The sequence below is a fragment of the Haliotis rubra genome, unplaced genomic scaffold, assembly GCF_003918875.1.
Source record: "Haliotis rubra isolate DU_JTF1 unplaced genomic scaffold, ASM391887v1 Scf219, whole genome shotgun sequence".
NCBI lineage: Eukaryota > Metazoa > Mollusca > Gastropoda > Lepetellida > Haliotidae > Haliotis > Haliotis rubra.
The window spans coordinates 591,817-613,240 of NW_025766214.1; the positions used below are offsets into that span (position 1 = coordinate 591,817).

At 37.9% G+C, this 21,424-nt stretch overlaps 2 protein-coding genes across 10 annotated transcripts in view; one reads left to right on the forward strand and one right to left on the reverse strand.

Moving 5' to 3' along the window:
* The window catches only part of LOC124277160, a 35,710-nt gene extending 30,467 nt beyond the window's left edge, over window positions 1-5,243 (reverse strand). For all 9 annotated transcript variants that reach the window (XM_046712824.1, XM_046712827.1, XM_046712825.1 and 6 more), the window contains exon 1: window positions 5,126-5,243. In XM_046712824.1, coding sequence (XP_046568780.1) covers window positions 5,126-5,168 — 43 coding nt within the window. In that variant the 5' untranslated portion in view covers window positions 5,169-5,243. The remainder of the gene's footprint in view (window positions 1-5,125) is intronic.
* Window positions 5,244-8,808: 3,565 nt separating this feature from the next.
* Window positions 8,809-21,424, forward strand: part of LOC124277162 (tetraspanin-15-like) — an 83,667-nt gene continuing 71,051 nt past the window's right edge. Inside the window, exon 1 of the mRNA XM_046712829.1 lies at window positions 8,809-8,957. Within this exon, the coding sequence (XP_046568785.1) occupies window positions 8,817-8,957 (141 nt within the window). The 5' untranslated portion in view covers window positions 8,809-8,816. The remainder of the gene's footprint in view (window positions 8,958-21,424) is intronic.

Genomic DNA, 21,424 nt, shown 5'->3' on the forward strand with positions numbered 1-21,424 from the left:
GAATGGCTCAACATTTTACTATGATATAGCATTTAAAAATTAGCAAGGTTTTTCAAACATTTTGAAAATAGACGTTTAAGTTTAAACAGACTAGACCATTCATAGAAATAACTTGGAATATACATCATCCCGCTGTTGAAGAAGAGCTTTGGGATATGGGTTTGGGAAGGAAAAGGTATTTTTCAAACCATATATTGCATGTTTGTACGAATGATGTGACAATGGACAAAGAACTGTTTCTCCACACAGCTGTGATTTTCGAGTCGAATTGTGGTGGTCAGGGTTTCCAGAAATGTACCTGTTGTCTTAACCAGTGTAAATCAATACGTTGTAAATGCTTTAAAGTGCTACTGAAGTGTAATAGCTTGTATGATAACACTCTATCTTGTCCCAACAAATGAATTTTATCAGGAAATACTCTGTACTCGCATTACAAATTTGGTGTTCTCTATTTCAATAAGGGCTTACAGGGATTTCATGAAATCCCTAAGCCAATATTTCAGTAATTTCATGTGGTTACATCGAAGATGAATTTCTCCCCTAACATGGGGGAACCAACTACAAACCTTATGCTGATGAATTGCATGAGGATCCTGCATCAAATTGCTGAAAAGCATGTGCAAATATCGTGTATGTCAACAGCTGCGTTGTGGTGTAAAGTTTCGTTAAGAATTCGCCAATTTTCACTGAGCTTCCTCGTTTATTGAACTCATGACAATAATTTTTTCATCGTTACGAATTTGTTTTACAATACATCAGTTCATGTGTAAACAGTACCTTTAACCAGTATGGACTATTTTGCAAAATCTAGTTTAGAACAGTTGACTGAAGTAAGTGGCTACATTTACACTAGTAAGTCTAAACTTTTGATGGGTAGTATAGTTGTATCGTCTGCAAACTGTGTTAGCAAATATTCTAAGCCAAATATTTTTATCCCTTCTATTTTGTCATTATGACGTAACATGTGAGCAAGGATTTCTGCGACTATGAGAAATAGATATGGCGATAGAGGATCACCTTGTCTACAGCCTCTAGTACTGTGGAAGACGTCTGATGCAAAACCATTTATTAACACGCTAGAATTAATATTATTGTAAAATGTTTTAATCCAATGTTGGATTGTTGGTCCAAAATTAAAGAAATTAAATCATTTCTCAATAAACGACCATTCCACGGAATCGAAAGCTTTTTCAAAGTCTGTCATTATCAATAATCCTGGTGTATTCAAATAGTCTGTATATTCCATAATGTCACTGACCAATTCACTAATGTATCTACCTTTCATGAAGCCTTTTTGATCGTCGCTTATTATTTTCGGGAGTACACGTTTTGATTTAGGATTATTTATGTGCATATAGTTGAAGTTGTCTTGGGTTTGATCTTGAACCAGATTGAAATCACCACATATTACATTTGTTTCTGTTTCCAAGCTTTTTACAATATTTTTATGTTATGATAGAAATCTGGCGTATCAGTATTTGGTCCGTATATATGTGTTATGCTTATCAGTTCATTTTCTAGTTTAACCTTAAGTATTATATGGTTTCCATTATGTTCATCTCTTATTACTTGTAGTATTTATAATTCAAAATTATCTTGAAATAGGATGGCTACACCTCTAGACTGACTTGTTACTTCTGGAAGCCTATTTGCACCATTCGTTTATTCTTTAGATTTCAAGATACTACGTTGAAATTTCAAGATGTTTAGTTGTAATTTCATATTTCAAGATACATATAACATTGAAATATCAAGTCAATTAACTAGAAACTTTAAGATAAGAATTTTTCATTTAAATAAATATGTTGAAAATTTAAGTTACTATCTTGAAATTTCAAGATAAGTTGATATCTCAAGAAAGAAAGAATGAAACGAATGGCCCTAAAAGGTTTCCGTACGCTTCAGTCCACCGTTGCAAATAAGTAATGGAACTTGACCCCTAACGGAAACTGGCATGACCCTGACCCGTTTCGTCTGAAAGTGGACCACAGACTGGTTATCAGGCAACACTACCTGTCGCGCAGAGACCATGCCGTCGCGTTACCCTTGCACGTTGACCGCTCCGTGACTCACATCAGGTAGACTTACAGTTAGTCACATAAATGAAATTTTATGTTTAAAATATATATATCTACAAAGGTATATGAAAAAAAATATAAAAGGAACAATTCTGAATTCTAGGCCTAGGGATGACGCAATCTAGACTTGAACCCTCATTCTAGGCTTGAGTTATTCTCTATGGATTTGGAGCTAACTAGCGATGAAGTTTATGTGTTATTTCCGACAGCGACTGGAGCTGTGAATAATAGTCTCGACCACACAATACAATGATCAATATTATGAACAATCTCTCACGCGGTCGGGAGGGATGACACGCAAGGAACTCGACCCAATAGCGGGAATCTATTCTAGTCGGAATCACAAATGGTATTGCAATGTACTTTTACGAGCCTTGAATACATGTTCTCAAGTGAAATGCTTCTCAGGGTCACATTACCAATTATAGATATTGTGGTGGTGTCGACCACAGGTTGTTGTAGGTTCGACGATTGACCGTCGTCCTTCACTCACTCACTCAGAAACCTTTGCATTCACTTTCTCACTAATACACTCACTCACAATATAAACTGTATGTACAAATTTACTTTACAACTTGTGAAATCCTTTTCGATAACCCATAACATATCAGTATTTACCATGTGAGTTCTGGAGCAGGATTTATCACCTCTATCAGGGATACTCTACAATAGTCTTATACTTATATAGTATCCCTGCCTCTATGTATAGAAACAGAGCTAGAGACTGTGCCTCGCCCATCTCAATAGATCCATGTTGGTGAAGAAGGATGTGTACAGCTTCGACACCTATGCTCCTATATGAGCAGCTAACATGGGTAGCATTACTTAGTGCTTAGCTGGATGTCCGCAAACATACTTTAAATGAGGCTGTGTTCTGATTCATGTGAACTTTGATCTAGATGTATTTCATATCTAGAGAGTATTCACTTCACTTTGTCATTTCTCGGTTATTAAGCCGCTTTTAGAGAAGTGTAAGTAATAACACAATGGAAGATTTACACGTCCTCGTGCTTTGGTTGACTGGCGATGCACGCTATAGAAATGATCCCTACAAGTATGATCATTAAAAATGGCCCATGTGGGGACTCAAACTCAAATTCGGGCACAGACGCAACAAGTGAACACTTTAACCACAAGACCACCCCACGGCCCTAAACTTACAAAAAATTATACTATTTCATCATGGCCTGCCACAGCCTAGTTTCAATCATATCAGTTTCAAACACCTTCAGACGAATTGTGATCAATATCACTGATACAGTTTTAGTTTCTTGGTCTTCTGTCTTTAAATACTGGAAGAGTGATTTGATGACGTGGTACCTTTGATTGGCAACTGCGGCTGCTTCTTGTCCCTTTATCAGGCGAAGGAAGTCTTCCTTGGCCTTGTGATTTCAGGGAAGACATCTAATCTTTACATTTGTTTGGCTTTTGCGGGCAATTTTACTGATATATCAAACTTGATACTCACAAACCTTAAAGATGTGTGGTCAATTCAGCAAACACAAAGTGGTTGTGAAGATATCTCAGTGTATAGCTAACAGACGGCTCTTCTTGACATCTTCAAAGATGTTCTTAAGATATCTCAGTGTATATCTAACGAACGACCCACCCTGACATCTACAAAGATGTTCTTAAGGCATCCCAATGTATGGGTGACAGACGACTCGTCCTGACATCTACAAAGATGTTATTAAGGCATCCCAATGTATGGGTAACAGACTACTCTTCTTGACATCTACAGAGATCTTCTTAAGATATCTCAGTGTATAGCTAACGTACGAGTCGTCTTGACCTCTACAAAAATATTCTTAAGATATCTCAGTGTAAATCTAACGAACGGACGCCTTGACATCTACAGAGATCTTCTTAAGATATCTCAGTGTATAGCTAACGAACGAGTCGTCTTGACCCCTACAAAGATATTCTTAAGATATCTCAGTGTATATCTAACGAACCAGTCGTCTTGACATTTACAAAGATGTTCTTAAGGTATCCCAATTTATGTACAAAGATGTTCTTAAGGTATCCCAATTTATGGGTAACGGACGGCTCTTCTTGACCTCTACAAATATGTTCTTACGATATCTCAGTGTATAGCTAACGAACGGACGTCTCGACATCTACAAAGATGTTCTTACGATAGGGTTAGGGTGACATATAGAGCGATTTATATCTCAGTGTATAGCTAACGAACGAGACGTCTCGACATCTACGAAGGTGTTCTTAAGAATATCTCAATGTAAAGCTAACGAACGTCTCGTCATGGCATCGACAAAGCGATTCTGAAGTCATCTTAATATATTGCTAAACGTGGACGTTCGGGCCAGGTGAGCTAAATAATGGAATTGGTTGGAACGTGGAGTTCAGTGTGAATAGTACGTATACAACCATGTAGTAAGTTGGGATTTACACCGCTATGAACAGGATCAATACTTGAGGACTTTCACCCTTGTGAAACCCCCGGACCACGAGCTGGGGTATTGTGCTTACAAATCATGAATCGTTATCAGCGAGAATCTGGAATTTCATTCCAAGATCAAAATTGATTTTTGTGTAACCTGGGGGAACAACTGTTCTCGATGGTTGCCTGGGTTGGGCAGTCAGTATAAGCTGACGGGTAGATGTGTGATGTGTCACTAGGTACTATGTTATCTAGACTGTTGTTTTAGGAGTGGATTACCTGAGGACCGGAGAGCAACTACTCGATGACATATAGAGCCATGTATTTGAAACATTTACCTTTTCCTTTTCCAGGTGTTTGAATAACAAACACACAGTTTATCTCCAAACAAGGTGTTTTCTAACAAACGCTATACATGTATATGTCCTGCGTTTCAATTTGTCAATAGGGGCGGTGGGGTGGCCTAATGGTTACAGCGTTTACGCTGAAGACCCGGGTTCTATTCCCCACGTGGGTACAATGTGCGAAGCCCATTTCTTGTGTACCCCGAGTGATGTAGCTGGAATATTGCTAAAAGCGGCGTAAAACCATACTCACTCACTCACTCAATTTGTCAATTGACAAATCCTATTCCAAATCAACTTACCTGATGCAAATGCAGCGGCGATCAAGACTAGGAGGAATTTCATGGTGGTGAAACCTGCGTCACACCCGCTTACTCCGGCTGCTTATGAGTGAGTGACCGGGCTCTCTGTATATACGTACCAGGGTACAAAGGCTGATCATCACGTGGCGTTGGTGATAAGATAGGGAGATCTCTACCTTTACCTCATACGTCCATCAATAGACCACTTCGTGCTATTTCAGATGCTGGTGCGGGTTGTCGTGACATGTTGCTGGCTAAATTCAACTAACCGTATTAATTGAACTATTTTGGAAGGGATAGCACATAATAATGCAACAGGGCGTGCTGTCCGGCTGATCATAGCCTTGATGACGGCGTGAACACATAGGACATGTGGACAAGGTATCCAACCTTGGGACAGAAAGTGGTCCAGATCCCAACGTGGGTCGACAATCTGTTGCCAGAAGGCTGTGCACCTTCATTTAAACAAGAACAATATAAGGTTCAGTTGTTGTGTAGAGGGGAAATATGAAGCAGGAGCGATGCTTCTGTTTACGGGGATTATGTAGATAGCTGATCTTTTGTTGACGAGGATTGTGTAGCGAGCTGATCCAACTGTTTACGGGAATATTGTGATGGGGCTGATCCGTCTGTTTATGGGGATTGTGTAGCGAGCTGATCCAACTGTTTACGGGAATTATGTGATAGGGCTGATCCGTCTGTTGATAGGGATTGTGTAGCGAGCTGATCCAACTGTTTACGGGAATTATGTGATAGGGCTGATCCGTCTGTTGATAGGGATTGTGTAGCGAGCTGATCCAACTGTTTACGGGAATTATGTGATAGGGCTGATCCGTCTGTTGATAGGGATTGTGTAGCGAGCTGATCCAACTGTTTACGGGAATTATGTGATAGGGCTGATCCGTCTGTTGATAGGGATTGTGTAGCGAGCTGATCCAACTGTTTACGGGAATTATGTGATAGGGCTGATCCGTCTGTTGATGGGGATTGTGTAGCACAATTGCTTCTTCTGTTGATGGGGAGTTTGTAGCAAGGTCCATCCTCCTGTTAAGACGAGTATACATGTGATACATGTGGTCTCAACTTAGGCAAGTGAGTTTGTAACGTTCAAACATGCCTCTCTCCACCAAGCAGTAAAATTGGGTACCTGGTATGATACGATGGTAGTCTGAACCTTGAGCGTCTGCCAGGCACTAAATAGAGAATCTCACACAAGTGTCTACTGATATCAATTATATCAACACAAGTTGATAAAGTTACAAATATCCGAGGCTTCCCGAGGATATTTTCACCTTTATCAACGAGTGTTGATATAATTGATATCAGTAGACACGAGGGTGAGATTCTATTTATCATCAAAAATCATTCTTCATTAGTTTTCAATGAAAAATGTACATCTCTCAACACTGTACTACCATTAGAATTGCTGTGCAGCTATGGCATAGCATTGTGACGTCATCAAGTTCATGACGTCATAGCATTGTCATGGCATTTGCATAAAATCTACTGTCAAAACGGTATCTCCTAGGAGATATCATATGATCTCACACAAGCGATATCTCCTGTGGAACATAGTTTTGGATGATAAAGGTCGGCGCTTTGAGCATGCAATGTGCATGGATACTTGCGCAATATAAATGGACTACTATTACTACTGTATAGCAGGGAGGGAGATCCTTCTGTTGACGGGGTGACGTAGCAGGGCTTATCCTTCTGTTGACTTGGAGTACATAGCTGATCCTTCTGTTGATAATGAAGCACGTGGTAGACTTATACGACTTTTGACAGGGATTCGTAACCTGCAAGAAGCCCATTGTCTCGGAATGACACGGGCCGTCACAAATGTATAGCCAGTTGTTGAAAGGGTACTGACAATCACTTCGACGGAAGGTATACAAGATGGGAGTATGTAAGGGCACATTGGGTGGGGGGTTAGGGGTGCTGAGGACGACTCTTTGTCGAGTAAGCAAACTAAATGCATGAATATTCCTACAATCGCATACCATGATATGTGATCGTTGTCTGAGACAACAACCTTAAGGCATGTGAATCCTTCTCGTCAACTACAGTGTACTAAAGATTAGTTGATTTTGAAGCGCACATAAAATGCGCCATCTCTGTCCGTGCAGTGGATTTTGTTTATAGGTTATTTCTAGATCTTGGTTTAGGATTTCGTTGAATGACGTGTTCGTTATGTCGTCATATATACGTTCGCCTTCACTGCTAATTTCTCAACTTAACAGTGTACCTGCAGATTTGGAAATGTTTGTGGCATATTATCTTGAATACGACGTTTTCGACTATCTGCCTGTGTAAAGGAAACTCTGACACTACGTAATTCAAAGTAACACAGTAACAAAGAAAATAGTTCGAACCTGGTACATGTAACCCACGAGAGGCTATTTTGGCTCATGCTACTGTGGTGTGTACTTTATACCCGGGGTTGAAGGGCACCTGCGACGGTCAGTTTCAGCCGAACACCAGCTTTGTTGAATGAGCGACTATAAAATAAATCGAATTTGTATTCCAGCTATATCACGACGGGAACACAAAAATAGTCTTTACATATTGTAAACATATGGGAATCGAACCCCAGACCGGCTTAGCGAGACAACTGTAACTACTAGCCTATTCCATGGCCCTAAAATAAAGATCATTGACATCAACTGTCGAAGCGGTTCGCGTGGCGCAAACATAAATGGTATTTTGGCGAAGTGGACAATGCGTCGATGCATGCAGTACATTACTAGTAGTTTCTGGAAGGCCACTTCATTTGTAAACTTGTATCAAGGTTAATGGCTGGGTTTATCACATTATTAATACTATCCATTATATGATATCGCCAAGTGAATATCACTGCTGTGAAAATTAATCACAGTTAATGGCTTGATGATCATTATGACGTCACAAGCATATGACATCACTAATCTCATTGGTTAGGGGGCGGTGGGGTAGCCTAGTGGTCGTCACGCCGAAGGCCCGGGTTCGATTCCCCACATGGATACAATGTGTGAAGCCCATTTCTGGTGTCCCCCGACGTAATATTGCTGAAATATTGCTAAAATCAGCGTAAAACCCAACTCACTTACTCACTCTTTGGTTAGATGTATTTTTCACACTCAAGACCATGGCTGTTACTGTTAAACATGTTTACAAAATGAATTGTGTTGAAAAATAAAATCTCCCCCGAGTGTGTTTTGAAATCAAAGATATCAACAGGAGTCGAAACTTCGAGACTTGACGATAATTTCATCAATTCAGTATGTATCCCGTCTGGTTATGATATTACTAGGTATGACTTTGAATGCATTGTAATTTCTGTGTTAACACTCTATGCAAGGTCGTCCTGTTGACCTAACAAAAATAACCTTAGATTAGGCGAGGCAAAATGACAGCAGATTTAATTCAAGTCATTAATGTTTAAACTTCACTTATATCCTGGGACAATGAATCATTTTCATGTCTTTAAAATATTGCTTCTGGATCGGACACCTCTTCTTGTTAACAGCTGGTAAACAAGTATTTACAGCATGTATAGTTCTATGGAAAGGGACAAAGACTGCTTTAACAATAAAAATCGATGAGCATTCATCTTGTTTTAAATTCCCCGCCATTGTCATATTGTTTTGGAGTTTGTCATGTGACTGTCATGTGATCAAGCCCCTACCATCTAGGTCATCAAACGAACACAATGGCGGCAGGGTCTGAAGGCATGGAGCGAATGCTCCCGGAATTACGGCCGAACAGAAAGCACCCGAGGAGATCTATGTGTGCCTGCACCGCATATAGCTGCAACAAACTTCTGTTGTTTCTCTACACCTTAGTTTTCGTGGTAAGTTGGCACTAACTGACTCCTGACGTAGTACGTGAAACAGGTGCGCTCACTGTATAAGCTCTCGGCATGCAAACTGTGGGGCAAGGGAGTGTCAAAAGTGGCACTGCACCGATAGAATGCTAGGGTTGTGTTGACAGGTAGAATCACCTGCTTGTCGGTGTAGACAGTCTGTAGGGTTATTTTATAGTTGCAGTTTCAGTCACTATCAATAATGGTCATTTGATGTACATGGCGCTAGAATTGAATACCCATACGTTGAGGAATGTTCATACTGAGAACTCAGAAAAGTTCCATTCTTACTTGCACATGCTCAAGGGACCTGTTTTCATGTTTATAGATGATCGTTTGTTTGACTTTTGTGTTTTTGTTTGGATAACTGACAGTTATGGATGATAATGCAGTCATAAAGGCACAGACCATTTCAATCCTCACATATTGATTTTTCTATAGAGGCACAAAGGCAAGTTAGAAGCTTGTGGTGACGATGCCTCGCAGGACCCTGTAGTATGTCCAGCACGGAACTAAATGGTTGTGATGTAGAGGGTCTATACACATCTATACACAAGTAACTTGCTTTGATCACAAATAGTAAACATACAATGTACAGAAGGTCAACAGTTGTTGACACTTATGAACATTTTCTGGTATTGTTTGAAATTCATTCATAACATTGACGTAAATTGGTCCAACTTCAGTTTTGAGGGGAACTTATCATCATTATCATTTGTGTTGTCATGTCACAGTTTTCAAATATGCAACAATTTAGATAGGGACAGGTTTATATTTTTCCACAAAACCCATTCTCCTACCTGTCAAGTGCATATCAAGATGCTTATCCCAATCAAAAGTTGAGTAGAATATACATATCCTCCTTATGTCCAGGATCGTTGCTTATGCTATCAACCACTAGTGTCAAGTCATAGAGTAAGATAACATACACTGTAATCTTAATCCCTGCAAATAATACAATGCCCAGCAAAAACAACTTATAACTTAAGAGGTAAATAATCTTGTCTAGTGATGTTTAATTGCAAATTTGACGTCTTTTACTGACAAAGTTGTCTTCTGTTGTTTGTTCACGCGAAGTGATACGATGTTGTTTATTTACCCCTGGACAAAAGTTTGACGAAAGCGTAACCCATGGATAAGACGACCCCCTTCTACAGACTGCTTTTTTTGTTCCTCAAAATTCGGCTTATAGACGGTCATATACGGTAGGCTGCTGGAATCTGAATGCTATAGTGTAACTGCAGTGTGTGATATTAGTCACTCACTCTCTTATAATAGGTATGACTTGTAAGATAGCATCGCCTTACCCTTTAACCTGTTAGTGACATCCTCAGTCATTATTACTCAAAAGAGGAGTGGGGAAAATATCAGATGTACTTTAACTTCTTTTCAGTAGCACCTGTGAAGATCCAGGTTAGAATTGATCTTCAGTAACCCATGCTTGTCGTAAGAGGCGACTAACGGGATCGGGTGGTCAGGCTCACTGACTTGGTTGACACACGTCATCTGTTCCCAACTGCGTAGATCGATGCTCATGCTGTTGATCACTGGATTGTCTGGTCCACACTCGATTATTTACATACCGCTGCCATATAGCTGGAATATTGCTGAGTGTGGCCTAAAAGTACTAAAACTAAACTAACTCACTCACTCACTCTTTTGAGTAGTATATCTATTACTGTAAGTTACAAAGAGCATGTGTTCATATTCTGCAAATTGGATCAACTTCTTTCTGTTTCTGTTAAACATTCCATCAATTAGGGATTGTCATGAAAATGCATCAGCTTGTCCAATAACAGGTTTTCCTTTACATTTGTCATTATTGTACAATGTGTTGCCATATATATCACATGTTGTATTACGTTTATTAATATGAATCTGCATGCAAACACAATAATAGATTCCGATTGTGATCAGCTGACAGCGGGTAATGATTGTACTTCTGTGATGCACATATCATCATCCACTGTAAGATGAGTTTCAACATTTAAGAAACTAATTTCATCAATTCAGTATGTATCCTGTCTGCTTATGATATTACTAGACCACGTGTATGACATTGAATGCATTGTAATCTCTGTGTTAACACTCTGTGCAAGGTCGTCCTGTTGAGTGGTGACTGAAAATATTATTTTGTCACCATGAGATGCAAAGACACATTTAGATATCGCCTATCAACTAAATTTACTGACCTCTTTTTCATCCATGTGTTCATCATTACTCTCCCAATATATTTCCTGAACTCTTTGTGGTTGGAAACTTGTTAATGGAAAGGGGCAGTGGGGTAGCCTAATGGTTAAAGCGTTGGCTCGTCACGCCGAAGACCCGGGTTCGAATCCCCACATGGGTACAATGTGTGAAGCCCATTTCTGGTGTCCCCAGCCGTGATGTTGCTGAAATGTTGCTAAAAGCGGCGTAAAACCAAACTCAGTCAGTCAGTGTTAATGGAAACATGTGGTTCATAGATATGGAATTGTAGGGGAATAATAAGTCTACCTGATTTGACCTGCTTCCTTTAGGCTATATGTATGACATTTAGTCATTTCAAGAAATTCACGGAAATCAAGGGGTCTTTGTCACCTTGTCATAGCCAATTTTAGATTCCGGCAAACCTAACCAATCCCAGGAATATTTGAGCTTGTGTATTGTGTTGTGTGGCTGTATGTATAAGAATATGTAGTTTGGACACAGGATAACATGTTCTGTGCTAATGAAGCTGTTGTTTTTATTGTACAATCAATATTATGATACTGGCCTGTGGAATTATACTCCACAAAGCTGCCTTAATGCTAAGATAATCGGAACTCCCATGTTTTAACATGGGCTTATGGTGGTCACACTCACAGTGATAGGGTTGTTTTTGGAAGGGGATGCTAAAACTGAACTACAAATGAGTGAAATTAGATGAATATGTTTAGTCTAAATATTCCACTATAGATCTGATATGTTTGGTGAGAGGACTCAGTTATCGTGATTGTGTCATTACTATTGATTGTAAGACAAAATTGTCAGTTTTGTCACCAGTACAGAAATTGAGTACAACCACTGTTTGTACACATGCAGCCACACAATACAATACACAAGCTCGAGCCCTGTAGGCTACTGTAAAAGGGTTTTTGGATATGTTAACGGAGATCAAGAGAAGGAAAAATGCTGTGAAATTGTTTTTCATTCCAGAGGTCAGTACTTCCTTTCTGTAGAGCTGTAGTAGGGAGATGATTCTTCTCTTTGTCACGATCATCATTTGTCATTAATGGCTGGAACAGTTCTCTCAACAAAAATATAGCTAGCTGTCACTATTTATCGATTTCATCAATACAAGCAGGGATGTATTATCAATTATAAATATTTAACCTTTCTTGAGATCTGCGAGATTAGTATTGAAATGATCATGGATATTATTTATTCTAAACAAACACAAATTTAGCACTTTTGAAATGATTTAATGAAATGAGATCCTCTTTGAATTGATTTAATTGTGATTGTTGGAGGTGCTACCAGATGTTTATAAATATATTTGTTATTGACTATATTTTGCAACAGCAATATTTCCTAAAATGTGATGCACAAAACTCTTGCCATTGGTGATTAGTGAGTGGGTGAGTGATTGAACAGTGTCTCATTTAGTGTTGGGAATTGGTTGAAATCTCACAATTGATGATTGCTTTATTACCAACTAGTAATCATCAAAAAAATTGGTTAGCGTCATTTTTCAGATTTTCTTATTCAGGTTGTTATTGCAGATAAGTATGATGCAACTTGCTACTTTAATGTGGTGACTGAGATATCAAGAACATAAACTTCCCGGAGTCTTCAAGAAATATCCAGTCATGACCAGTTAGGTCAGGCCCTTCTAACCCTGACAACTTCAAAGATATGTTACGTTATCAAGTGTTTCAAAGACTAAAAGCTTGGTCATTTGGTCAATATGACCAACCTTTGACATTTCAATGAATCGGAACACCTCTAGTCTCATTTACTGGAACAGTGGAAGCTGCCTAAACCGGCACTTGTCGGGACTAAAGAAATAATCCGGTTTAGACACTGTGCCGGATTGTACAGATGACACGGTTACCTTCAACTAGAAGTGAACAAGTTTTGTCACTCTCATATACATTGTTTTATCACAATAGAACATGTCAACTCACCAGTTACATGTACAGTACAAATATACCCATGCTGAACTAAGATTAAAATGTCTTTGTCGGCAACCATGTACACATGCAACACAAGATTACTTGATGACAATACACATCCAGCCGAATCCTAGCCACGCGCCGGATTAGACAGCGCTGATTACAGTATAAACCCATATTCGGGTGGCTCAGTTCATGCTGAGATCCAGAATTGACAGCTGCCAGATTGCAGAGCTTTTAATTGATGATAATTGCACTAGCCACAGGACGGGACTGACATTTTATGCTGGTGTTGACAGCTTGCCGGATTGGACAACTGCCGGTTTTGACAGCTTCCACTGTACATGTATATCAATGTATGTTATTGTGATGTGGGAGGAACTCTTTAAGTAATACAGGTCAGACATTTTCCACTTTGGTGAAACCCATCAGCGTGATGCCTACAAACCTAGGTACATGGCAAGGGCAAACCAGGGTTCAAACTCAAAAGTAGGTTTCTTGCATTGTTCTGGCACACCTAAGGGAGGCAACTCTGATCACAAATTGTAGGACCACAGACGACTATGCCACCATGCCTCTTGTGTAAATAGCCATTATATAGTGATCACAAAATGAATACACTTTCAGAGGCTCAGGTAAATGTTAAAAAGTAGCAGAATGATGAATAGTTCAAGGTACAGTCTCTCATGAACCCAGAATTATCTATTCCTGCTTTTCAGTATATCCCTTTTCTATTTAATGTGATCTGTCACATCACCTGGTAATCTGAGTTATTTTCCATGAAGAATGACATGTACTGAAACCTGTGCACTGTGGCATTTAGATATGAATCACAATACTATTTTCTTTGTCTTGTTGACATTTTCAAGAATACTTATTTTTTGTTTGCCATGACAATATCTTTACCTTGGCTAATAAGAACAAAAATAACATAGCTTGTTGTAGCTGGGAGTGAACATGACTCACTGCATAATTTTTGTGTCATGAGCGGTTTAGAGTGTCACAATGTAGTTTACATTGTATTGATAACAAAACAATTTACATTGTATTGATAACAAAACAATTATTCAAGCAATTTTTTGTAAGCTTAAGTTCAGCAGGGTAGTCATAGTCAACATCATGAACATCTTGATAAGAAAACATTAAAAAGACGCAAAAAATATTTCAGTTCCAGTCCCTTTGATAATTTTTCAGGAACTAGCAATGACTGATAAAAAATGACTCACTGAAAATATGATTTGCAGCATTTTGGAAACATTCTGTTTGACCATGACAAACACAACTCACTTTGTCACAGTCAGTTTAACCTCATTCATCAATAACATGCCTGTTTCAAATGTTTGCTCATAATTTCCAAATGTAACATTTTAGATGGTATCCTATAATACCACATTGTCACTCAAGTGTAAAAGATTACTTGAGAACAAACTGTGTACATCAATTGCAAATTGTTCAAAATCTGCCAAATAAATATGAATCCAGTTTTGGAAACTGTTTGTTAAGTCCCTATCTTCAATAAATATGGGGACAATAATGTCATGTTAAAGTGATTGAATATTTAAGATGTTAACATAAGATGGGTTTAATATGATTAGCTCATATAATACTGACGTGACTTCAGTGTTCCAGATTGGTTCATTTTCTGGGCCATTGATTGTGTCCAGAAGAAACATCTTGATGAAATTTTAAATTTTGGGTGATAGTATGGAAGAGTGTGTTTCAAAAGTTTTTTTTTTTTTTTTAAATATGTTTATTCAGTTCGTACATATATTAACATAGTCTCTATATACACCACATTGATTCAATCTAGATACATTTAAATGTCAAATATCTAAATGTCAAATACATTTTCACATGTTTATACCAAAAGATATACTGAGACTGGGACGATTAAGGCATACCCACCAGTGGTCTCCATTTTTGCTCAAATTTATATTCTTTATTGTTCTATAGTGTTTCAAAATTTGTTATAGCCATGAAAATGTCCTAATTTTTTTGTCCAACAAAATCACTTGTCTTTGTTTATTAGGACTAGATAAGAAACTCATGCCTTCATGTGTCTAAACTTGGAATGATAATCAAGTGCAAACTTTAAACACATGTATATGCTTCAAATGTACATACAGCTAAATGACTGCATCTACTTACGTGACATGCCCTGTACCAACTCATGATGGGTACATGATGAAAGACTGTAAAGTGATATGGGGTGGGGTTAGGTAAAAACACTGATGGTAAAATGGAATCATTGTTGTGGATTGTCTAGTTTTGTTTGAAGTATTTGTTTTACCCATTCTTATCCACATGGAGTGTTCTCTATATTAGTTCATAGATGTGCTTCTTTTTTTACATCTACTTACACAGGTGGACATTTTTATACATGTAATTCCTTGAGAGATAAAAAAAAAAGTCACAAATTTTTCCTTTCAGATTTTTATTAGCCATGTCTGAAGTGAAATATTTTTTGGTGTCACTTCAAAAGCATAGCAATTGATTCGGGTTGAAATTGCGTTCCAGTCAATGATTGAATTAGGCTGATCCAGGGTGATGGGGACATTCATTACTTAAGGGATGTTGTAAAATATCTGTATTTGCTTGCCACATTTGTGCCGCAGGGTGTGAATTTGCCTATTCAATTTTGAGCTGGTGGCACTCTGGCTATAAATAGATGTCTCCCGAGATTCAGATGGAGGGAGAGATCATTGAATGTGGAAGTTTAGCATTATCTTTCACTTGATGGTCTATAAAACCTGATGTAGCTGGGGTATTAATTGGCCCGCCTGTATTCTGGCTGTGATGGGGTTATTGTGGAGTGTGTGGGTTTCGGCTGCTGCTATTGTGTGCGGAGCTGTCAGGCAGGCGTCTGCCGTCCGTCATCATCCATGGACACTATAGCTGGTCTCCTGTTGGATATATGCTTTGATTAGTCTCGACTCGTTAGTGGACAATTTGCACATTTTCAATACTTTCTTGATTTGTGTGTTATTGTCAATCGTTTCATGGCTGCTGATTGATGGAAGATTGTCCTTTGTCTCCTCCATGCTGCTTGTTATTGTTTGTGGAAGCAGTGTCCACTAAAGCTATAATATAATGATGATACACTTGGGTGTTTGTGTGATGTCTTGCCCTGCATTCAGCAATGTTCTAACTTTATCATAGTGGCCTATAAATAATCAAGTTTGGCCCGGACCAGATATTATGAATTAGTGAGTGAGTTTAGTTTTACGCCACTTTTAGCAATATTCCAGCAATATCATCATCATCATCATGAACACATTTATATAGCGCCAATTCCAGTCCAAAAGTACTGCTAAGTAGTGCTCTCCGAACAACTCAAGAATGAAAAGTTAGACACTGTATGTTTTCTTAAAAGGTATGTCTTCAGTTTAGATTTGAAAATCTTCAGGTTGTTAATTGTCCTTAACTCCAGTGGAAGTTGATTCCAGAGTGTGGGTCCTGCCACCTGAAATGATCGATCACCAGAAATACAAAGAGTGAGTGAGTGAGTTTAGTTTTACGCCACTTTTAGCAATATTCAAGCAATATCACGGTGCACCAGAAATGGGACACCCAGAAATCAAACCAGGGATCTACAACGTGACAAGCAAACGCATTAACCACTAGGCTACCCCACCCCAGATATTATGAACCCGATTAAGGCCCCAATACGGGTGATAGTTTGCAGTGTTTGTTGGCACAATACCTGTGCTCAAGGGTTTTCACCAAACTAATAAACAAGACCTGCAATACTCTGGGCTTTCTTCAGACATTAACCTGTCTTGGTGTGATATAACTGAAATACAGTGACGCTCTTTGTATTATTTTCTGGGTTTGTCAATTGCAATGTTTATTCATATTTTAAGAAGATGCTGACATGCTCTAACCCAGGTACCCACAGGTGAATATATTCTGAAAAGATGTATGTGAAGGAGGTATGCTGTTTGTAAAGACTCCTCCATACATGATCTAATTTTAACTTTGTTAAGACACAAACTATATATATACACTCAATCAACAAGAGGTTTCAATCAGTCAGTTTTGTTGATCACCTGATGCTGACCATGCAATGAAGGACACATCCCTATCAAACGTTTAGCGGTATATATTTTTAACTCTTCGTGACATGTCTACAAGACAAATTGTGAAAGTTAATCTATTCAGCTGTCAACAGTATTCCAGCTGTATTACAGCAACCTTTAAATAATCGAAATCAAGTATTTTGGGAATCACAGATATGTTTTGCATGAAAGTGGGGAAAACAATTTACGTCAACTTCAATCTAGGCGCTTTGATTTCCGAAGTCTATAAGTGTGCTAAATGTCATCTATTCTGGGTTAAAAGTTGGTATCGCCAAGGCAAGGATTTCTAATTTAGATATGTAACTCATCAAAGCAGCTATGAGTGATTGATTTTGTTAATAGGGATGTCAAATTGAGCATCATGTAGTGTCTCTGATGCTTTTTCTGAACACACTGTGAATATGTTTTTTTCATGTGTGCTGCATCATAAAAGTGAATTAAATATAAAGTTAGAATTTCTTTTTTCCATTTTTGTTGAAAATACAAAGTTCCATTTCACTTTTGTTTTGTCTTGTCATTAGATGTATTCTTTAAAATCATGCACTCACTCCTTGTGTCTAGCTGTCTCAATAATGGTAGTTAGAGGCAACTAATGTAATAGGTTGATCAGGCTCACTGACTTGGTGGATACATGTAATGATATCCGAATTGCGCATATTGGTGCTCATCATTATTGATGCTCATTATAAATAATCACTGGATTGTTTTGCTCACAAACAGATCTGAAACATACTGAAGGTTGGTTTTGTCTGTTACACCAATGATAGCTTCATGAACATTGACTGAACCTACTAGTCATCCTTTATTGTGAAACATTGCCAAACCTTTTGTACAAACCAAACCACAGTCTCAAGTTTTCAGTTTGTTTGAGTGTCTTGTAGTTCCATCAATTAAGGATGATAGAACATGGCTCCTTAAAGTGGTATGTGTCAGGTTTTCATGTGTGGTATCTTGTGTCGGGTGATGTATCATGTCTCGTCTCGTATCCCTGCTATTGAGCTATATATCATGTTGTGACATAGTGTAACTCTAAAGCCTTTGTCTCTTAGTATAATAGCTCAACCCTTGGTCAGACTGGCACAGGTTAATGGCTGGCAGGAAATACCATCGTAGAGATTAATGTGGACATTGAGAGGACTCCGTGATTGGCTCAGTGGTACAAGATCCCTTAAAGGCAATCTTTTATATGTTGGTATGTGTCTTTAAATACAAGTTTGCTGTGATCAAGGAGTGTCACATGATACTTATTCTCTGCAGTGTTTTGGTGGTGCTTGATGACATCCTCTCAGTAGATTTATTATGTTATTATGAACAGATCAGGTAATTTTAGGAACACTATGTCTAACATTTTGTCTTGGCTTGGTTTATGGATCCATCTACTAGTACCTGGAAAAATGGAACATTAAGAAAACAAAACAAATCACAATGTGAAACGTTTGTATGTACCTCGACAGTAAAGATTGGTTTGACAATAAAATGACAATGAAATGTTCCTGTCAGATTTTAGGTTTATAATAGTGATAATAATAAGAAAATAAATCACCAAAAATTGAATGAATATACAAAAAATTACTTACTGACCGATTTTTTTTATATAAAAATTTGTTAACCTCAAAAAAGAGGAAATCAGGCTGAATCAATACTGGAAGAGTGAGTCAGCATTGACAGTGGAGGATCTTTCATGAGAGTCAGCATGATTTTCAGTGGGTAATTCTGTTCTAATGATATTATTAGCCAGAAAGGTTAGCAGAATTGTTAGCGTAAACTTCTTGTTAAACAATTTAGACAAGAGAATTGCATAGTTTCCAAGTGATCTATTACCATGATGTCAGGGAGGTGTCCATGTTTATTGTAATGCATAGCTGCTGCATTTAAACATGACAACCAGTTGAAAACAAGGGCAAAATGTCAGACTGCAATTTCAATGCTCGTATGGTTATGGGTTTATCATTCTCATGATAAATTATTCATTAATGCTGTAGGTTTTTGATGGTTTGAAACTGGATGATGTATCATAGCAGTTTAGACTTTAGCATCCTATAATGTTTTCAAAATAATCGATCCTCACATGTATTCTCACAATGAATTGTGATAGTTCCATAACATCATATGTTATCATTTTTTTCATAATTACAGATTTTTTTATTAACAAACTCAGTAATAAATCCCTCCGTCAGTGATTATGTGATTATATTGTACCTGCTAATTATCTTATATTAGTTCCACACGTGATAAGCTCTACATCTGTGTATTTACTGCAAGTAAACAATTTGTACAATCTCATCAGTTGAAATGACCCCAATCAAATTCAGGTTCAAATTAGATCCACACTGTTTGCTTGTCAGCCTCAATTGCTTCCTCACAGTCAGCTTGCTTAATCTCATTGCAGGCTCGCATAAAGCGTGTTTATTGCATTGACAGGAGGGAGATATCTTGTACCAGAAATTGCTCTCTCTTCATTTGAGATACATGCTTATTGTTTCCTGGAGAATAACCTCAGTTTGAATTGTTCAGATAAACATAGGAATTCAAGTACAGATATTTAAGACATTCGCCAGATAACGGAGGTCTCCTATATCTTGCATACACTATTATGACTGCTCTATGAATGACAACTGCCTCAGTGGTCAGGTGGAGTGAGTGAGTGATCTGAGAGTGAAATGTTGGGGGTTCAATCTCCAAGAAGAAGAAGAAGATTTGGTATTTAAGCTAATATTATGTAGGAAAGTACATATTCTTCAACGTTGGTAGTAGGTATTTTGAAATGATGACATGTACTATTTAACAATTGCTTAATGGGTTTTTTCTGTTTTATCAAAGGTTAAATCTTAAATTGTTTAGAATTGCATAGTGAGGGGAGCAAATGAATACAGGGGTTGGTATCCTTCACTTTAGGAATATTACTCAAATTTGAATGAGTAACTGAGCTTCCGCATCACACAAAGTTTATTCGCGTGCTAGGTTGAAAGAAAATAGTTGTCAAAGTTATAATTTGGCCAACGTGCGTGCGCTTATAGCAGGAGTCTTGTCCGATATTACATGTTTTAATGTGTAGCTAATGTGTGATTGAGGGAAATACTGGACTCTCACTTTCATGAAATCCGAAACATGCGTTTGTTGATGGGCTTACAGTACATGTACCAAACATCATTGGAGATGTGTTCCTTTGACCTGCATAAAAAGGAGGATGTCGGTGTTGAAACATTTGGAAATGTAATTCAGCTAGACAGTGTTTTCCCACAGTGGCATACATTTTGATTTCCAATGTATATTTTTACTGTGTATCACGGGATAAGTGTACAACAAAGAACACAAATATATTGTCATAATAATATTTTTATTCAGCGAAATATATCAGAAAACTTGTGAAAATATATGGCAGATCTCATGGCTACAGACAAGGAATTCCCTTTCAGTGTTCTAATTTTAAATCCCACTTGTAAACATACTCTTGTCAAGGTCAAGGTCACCTGAAAACACCCCTTTGAAAAGAAGTCATGAATCACTCTGATTTCCTACAGTTATCTAAAATAACGTTCAATTATGATTTCACATTAACCATCAGGAAAACAGAATGACACACACACTTTGTAATTATCAGTGCTGTTTAATCTACTCATATCCTGTTTCTACATTGAAAACATAGTATGTCTTCTCCCAGTTTGGCTTCTCTGTACGATCATGTTAAGCCCACAGTAAGCATGATGAGAGTAATGGACACCCTACACAGTCCTCTGATTCCAGTATTTTATATTTTGCACTTTTCAGCATGAGCAGAATATAATTGTGTAATTTTCTGAAATCCCTAGAGATGGATAAAAGAGATGCTTTGCTCAGATGGAGGGTTTTAAATCACCAGCCAAGAATTGAAAGTGGGTAATTTATTTGTATTTTTGAACCAAATGCTAGAGAATGAGTTGCCAATTAGAAAAACTGACTCCCGAGAAATACGTTTATGTTGCATTAAGATTGCTTAACTCACAGTAGTTTTACTTAATAATGATGTTACATGTTTCTGACCATGAGGTTGGAATTGTTCAGATCGATGGAGCTTTCATGGAACTGGTAATAAAATCTTATTTATAGGTGCAAGGTCAAGTCTCCAATATTTTGTTATCATGTTGGACTTAATTCATAAAGCAAAACAAATAAAGATTCATCAAATGATACGAAACAGGATTTAGAGTCTGGTTACTCAAAACCAAATATTTCACATTGACTCTATAGTATTCACTGCTGC